Source organism: Sitophilus oryzae, unplaced genomic scaffold (assembly GCF_002938485.1).
Source record: "Sitophilus oryzae breed Bouriz unplaced genomic scaffold, Soryzae_2.0 scaffold_870_pilon_pilon, whole genome shotgun sequence".
In the NCBI taxonomy this organism is placed as follows: Eukaryota; Metazoa; Arthropoda; class Insecta; order Coleoptera; family Curculionidae; genus Sitophilus; species Sitophilus oryzae.
Window position 1 is genome coordinate 2,376 of NW_022147495.1, and position 6,133 is coordinate 8,508.

Sequence of the window (6,133 nt, forward strand, 5' to 3'; positions counted from 1 at the left end):
AAACTATAAACGGAATTAAGCATGTTTGTTTATGCGTTTCACGCTTAATTTTAAAGGCCTTTTATGTGACCTTTATATTTCTTATAAATGTCCTTTTTATTTCTTATGTCGGATGGTGTAGGTTTTTTATATCTAATTTTACTTAATACTGGATTTTTAGTACAAAATAAATTAAAGGAAAACTAATATTGTTGAAATGTTTGACTGTTTTCTTTAATATTATTTCTTTTTTTAGCTATGTGTGATACTAGAACCAATGCAAGAACTGATGTCGAGGAACAAGGCCTACGCCCTCAGTCCCAGAGATTGTTTAAAAACGACCCTGTTTCAAAAGTGGCAACGTATCATCGCCCCGCCTGGTACGAGAGGTACCAATTTTATATTGCACTATAGGATTGTTCATTTTTGCTCTACTTTCACACTAAAAATGAATCTATCGAAATTTGCTAAGAACCTATTAAAACGTTTTTTAATTTTTTAACGTTTAAGGAGGTAATCCAGAGACATTTGTAATTAACGATTTTAGTGTCATTAGACATAATTATTAGATGTTTATAAAGTTACAACTTCAGTCATTTCTTTTCATTGATCAATACACCAAAAGAAACATTTTCCCTACTTGTTTGAAAACGTCCCAAAGAATTCAATACCCTTTTAAATTATTATTCGAAAATTTATAGCTATTTTATTAAACAACTTTAATTTTTGAAAAATATCTTGTAATTTATAATTAACAGAATAATTTTGAATGTTCAGTTTTGTTGTAAATAATACTTTATTAACAAACAGATGGAAATTAATTGAACTAATTCTTTTTTAGCTTTTAGTAATATTTATTACCTTTGTCTTAGAGAAATACTTTTTAGGCTGGAACATTTGTTGTTACAGTATAAATTTACATATTTTACCACAAAACGTTGTAACCAAAAGTATTTTAATTAATTATTGTGGTCAAAAGTGTTTAATTTTCTACTTTTGTCACCTTCATGAAGTTAATTTGAAAAATGTTCTGATTTTGAATACCTATATTTACCTACTGATAAACTGTATATGTAGAAATATGCTAATATCACATAAATCACATCACTATAGTCCTACTCGTGTAACTTTTCCGAATGTTGTGGCGCACTATCCGTCAAATCAGTCAAAATTAATTAATTGTCATGATATAAGTACAAATTTGCTAACATGGGGAAGTAGTTAAAGTTAGTTTTTGTCATTATTTTATATTTAAATTGTTCTTTCGATGTTCCTGAGACCTAATTTACATGATATAAAATGCCCAAATGAGAAAATCTCGAGATTTCTATTATATTTACCACATTTGAAACATGACATTATTAAGATTGATAATTACAAATGTCCAGAGGTGAAAAAATTTGAAATTCAAAAATGCTTTTAATTTTTTTTAAAGTAAATTTTTCTTTTATTGAAAAACTAAATAGTATATTTAACTACAGTTCTACGTCAAATATAGGCAAGATGACATACGCATACGCACCTATTCCCGAGAGTTACATAAACTTTATTCATCTACAGATTATTGGTATTGCAAAAATGAGAATAATTCTGACGAATCATTCTGATGCACGTATAGAGTATTTTATTATTAAGTAGATTAAAAAATTCAATATTTCTTGCTTGTCAACGAAATTTTATTAATTATCTTAATTTTAATATTATCAATACTTATTTGAAAGTAAGATGACAAATAGGAAATATTGGAGATGTTTAGAAGGCGATTGAAGACAACTAATTAGTTTATTTCGATAATTTGGTCGCACAGAATCCCAGAGGCCCGCGAACAAGCGAAGGAAAAGGAAAGGATCGAATTCAGGCGGGGCAGCAAACAACGCGACACCAGCTCCCAACAAAAAAAGGTCGCCAGGACCAAATTTTTCGTTAGCGTCACAGGTATGTTAATATAGATTGTTTTTTACTGTTGTTTAGCGACTAAAGTATGACGTAATTTAGTCAATATATATTAGTTTTAGGATTTAGTTTAGTTCACACTTGATAACGGTCAGTGATACTTCTGACCGAAACGATGTGTAAGCAAAATAAAGAAAATGGAAGTCCGAAATTCTTTTAGTTTTAATACTGAATCATTATCTACTACATTCAATGTAATAAAAGAATTTAGAAACTTAACCTTTTGATGTTGAAGGCGTTTGTATATCCATAGATGTCAGTAATGTTTTCAATTATTCAAAAGCAATCCCGTATTTTCTCGACGCCCAGGTCCAAATTTAATAAAACTATTTTTTTACTATTTCTCATTGACAAGTTGACAATTATGTCAAATACATGCCATTATATCCATGACTAAAGAATCCAAGGACAAATAACATCCGAGAGCAAATTGTTACCATGCCACCAAACAGCGCCGCTGCACATATTTTTCTTAACTTACCTGTTTAGTGTTTGAAGAGATATTTAGATTATTATTATTAGATTATTAGAGATATATTTTTTGATAAATAATTTTACTACGCCTATGGTGTATACGGTGGTATCATACTAATTAATTACGAAAATAACGTATTAAAATGTTAACAAAATGTACAAAAATGGTAGTATCGACGTTTAGCACACAGCAAGTTCATATAAATCAGAAAAATAATTATCGAATTTAATAAGAAAACTAATAAAACGCTAAAAAGGTGGAGTGGACTGTTTATTTACCAATGAAAACATAACTCCTGGTTCTTTCTTATTGCTGCGGCTTTTACTCTTGAAAGCTGAACAACTAATCGCCATTGTAATCGGCATTGTTTATACAAGTTAACTACACACATATTATTAAAAATCGCGAAAATTGTCGCTGATATGATCAGCTGATGACTCATTAGTTGCCACCAACAAAATGACGTCTAAGGTCACAAATTCTGCTGCCCGTAGACGGCGTTACATTGTCATGTCCTTGTATTCTTTAGTCATTGCATTATATGTATTTTTTAGGCAACCAAATAAACTAGAAATCTCTAAACAATATTTTTCCTACCACTAGCGACATACCGTGTTCTTACTAAATTATTTTGTCAGAATTTCACCATATAAGTTTCCAGGCAATGAATTTACTCAAGCCAAATTTTTGAACTGCTCAAACTAACGATTTCTGTTTACACTTTACAATCTGTTGGTACAGTTTGGTTTTGCGCTAACTGGTTTGCGCCAGTTAGCGCAAATTATCTTAGAGGCTAAACGACCCTTTAAAGTTGAGTTAACATCTTCCTTTTGCTGCTAGAGCTAATCTGGACGGGGCCTACTTTGTTTGCGCGGAATCCGAACCGTGGACCTCGGCCATATCATTATCACTGGCCTACCGACTTAGCGGGTGGTGTCTGAATTAACAATTACTCGCGAGATATCCGATCTCTAACTAGCCTAAATGAACAGTGTTTATCAATAAATTTTACATTCCTGTCATGAAACAACAGCACGACAGAGTTTCCAGACGTTCGCGTGTCCATCCAGTTGTATCGTCTAACGTCGCTGAGACGGAAGACATTATTTTATAAAACTCAACGCACTAAATTTTTGTTTCTCGAAAACAGAGACAGACAGAGTTGGCAACACCGCCCGGAATAGCGGCCTCCGACCGCCACCGACTTGCGGTACTTTCTTACTTTATCTTTTTCTTACATATTGCTACATCTCGGCCTTCAAGTCTTTGCGGTCCGCAGAGTACGTCGAAGATTCACAAGAAGGCACAGCCTTTAATATCTCATTAGAGACAATATAAAATCATTCCGCCCTAAAAAATGTGATAAAAAAGTTTTGTCAATTAGTCGCTAAATTCTATTTCAAACCGACTGACTTGGCGAGGTTCGAACCTTTATACCGCATGATCGAAAAAAAAACGACGTCAGCGATGGCTATAAAATGAACATCGCTGTCATTTGATATGTAAAATTATATGGGGAATGTCTGATCGTTACTTTCAAGCCAACTGGATGCCGTTTTTTTTTCGATCATACAGTATATCCCAGCGGACGCTCTCGAAATTTCTAAAACTCATAGTAGTATTCTTTTTGTATTCTATTGATTTGTAGTATCCTTCTAGCAATTTCCGTTACCTTGTCCGTGATTTTCCACCAATGTCTAAGAGATGGCGCACCATTTAATTCCTCCGAAAGATCCAAATACCGTTTAAAATAAAATATACGGAGGGTACCGCTTAAATTCCTGTCCCGATATTGAAGGATGGCTATAGAATTTCAATGTATTTCCTACGTAAGTCTATCCTTGTGTTGTAGGAGGTTTGCCTAACAAAGATGAACTTATGTCTTGAAACCATTCGACTCGATTTTCTGTCCTTCAATACTGGGACGTAAATCCTCTTATTGCTCTTATGGGGAAGCCGTCGTATAATTTGGATAGATCTCACCACGCTTCTTGACTATACAAACACGCTTAGCGGTTTTTCGTTCCTCCGACAGATGTCGCCATACACCTTGACAATATGCACGCCAGCACAATACATCAAGTTTTAAAACATATGCATATGTATCTATTGTATGTCTAAGACATAAAAGAATATTTAAATCATAGATGTTGTATCTTTGATCATATGCATTGCATTGACTTGTTTTAAGCTGATTTTAAATAGAGAATATCCTCAACAATTGAAGAGTGGAAATACCAAAGAGGGTAAGTGCCAAATTTTGCAATATTAAGTTATTGCATTGGAAACGTAATAAATACCATGCAGCATGTCCTAACAAATGTTACAAGTGCCAAGCGAAAGCGTTTATTTTTTATGTATATTATATGTAATTTAAAAGATATCTTAAGAATTTATTACTTTCAGTTCTACTGTGTTTTTGTCATTTTTTCGCATTTCCACTCTTCAATTAACCTTTAAAATATGTTCATTTTCGGTTCTAATGATGTTAATTGAATCGAGTAAAATATATGTTTGTTTTGTAAATTCAGTTTTTACTTATTCAGGATGTGATGGTGGTGGGTGAACCTTCACTTATGGGTGGCGAATTCGGTGACGAAGACGAACGGCTCATCACCAGATTAGAAAACACTCAGTATGATGCAGCCAACTCGCTGGATCATGACAACCATACCGGTGGGGGCTTCCATGGGGCCGACTCGCCGATGGCTGGTACCAACTCATGGGGTGCAGGTATCTATTTATTTAAATTTTAACTTTTAAATTATGTTGTATATAGTGAAAAAGTTTCCAAGAAATGTACGCTATCGATAAAGAATTAGGTGGAATCAATTCAGTCCAATAACAATAAACTGTTACATATAATATATGTGACAATGATAACTGGCAAATTAAAAAGGAGTCCTTTAAGCAATAAAAAATTGGATTGTATGATAAAAGAAACCATCAAAGTATTCAGAATTTGATTTTACCTCTATAGGCTTGGTGCATTCTCCGCCAGTCCTGCCGCCATCGGAGAATATCGTTAACAACCGGCGTATACAAATACACAGTTTTTTTAGTCAATGCTATTAGATAAACTTTTTTTTCAAAAAGTTAATAATATACCGAAGTTTATAAGATCTCTGTAATATACCATATCGACAAGAGAAGTCGTGGGTCGGTATTTAGTACATTCATCAAAAAAGGTCTAGACTCCCATCCAATTACCCCCGCTCTCATACTTTGTCAGTCGTAAGTTGTCCACTGGAAAAGCTTAAATTCGAAAATTCACATCCCCCCACCCCACCATTTTTGAGAAACTCAAAAAAATTTGATTTGATTTTCTGGCTGGACGGTAGGTCGTACAGAAAATTTTATGGAACAAAAAATGAAGATAATTAAATTCTCTACATTTTTATTTCTAAGTAATAAACCTCGATAACTTACGGGGACAAAGTTAGAGGGCGCCAAAATCACTCAAACGCAGTTTTATGCTTTTTTCCGGGCGAAACCATTTTTTACATAAAAAAAACTATCAAGTTGATGTGTAACTTTACGTTTTACTGTTTACGAGATATAGTGCATTCATTTCTACAATGTATATGTGTCGTAGTCTCATAGTGTATTCCGTCTTTTCATGAAGATCCTAGTCACTTCATGAAATAAACTAACCTAATAACCTAACTAAACTAACTAACCTAACCGACGCTTCATGAAGTGACTAGGATCTTCATAAAAAGACGA

General features: G+C 33.4%; 1 protein-coding gene across 4 annotated transcripts; it reads left to right on the forward strand.

Moving 5' to 3' along the window:
• Positions 1-227: 227 nt before the first annotated feature.
• On the forward strand, positions 228-5,178 carry LOC115890495 (LIM domain-binding protein 2-like). Of its 4 annotated transcripts, none has more exons than XM_030910742.1 (3): positions 228-359; positions 1,787-1,914; positions 4,954-5,178. In XM_030910742.1, exons 1-3 carry the CDS (start codon positions 257-259, stop codon positions 5,161-5,163), a joined length of 441 nt encoding a protein of 146 aa, XP_030766602.1. In that variant the 5' UTR covers positions 228-256; the 3' UTR covers positions 5,164-5,178. The 4 variants fall into 4 exon arrangements, with proteins under 4 accessions (XP_030766602.1, XP_030766599.1, XP_030766600.1 ...); XM_030910739.1 differs by having other exon boundaries at positions 237-368; positions 1,778-1,914; XM_030910740.1 differs by having other exon boundaries at positions 237-368.
• The last annotated feature ends 955 nt before the right edge of the window (positions 5,179-6,133 follow it).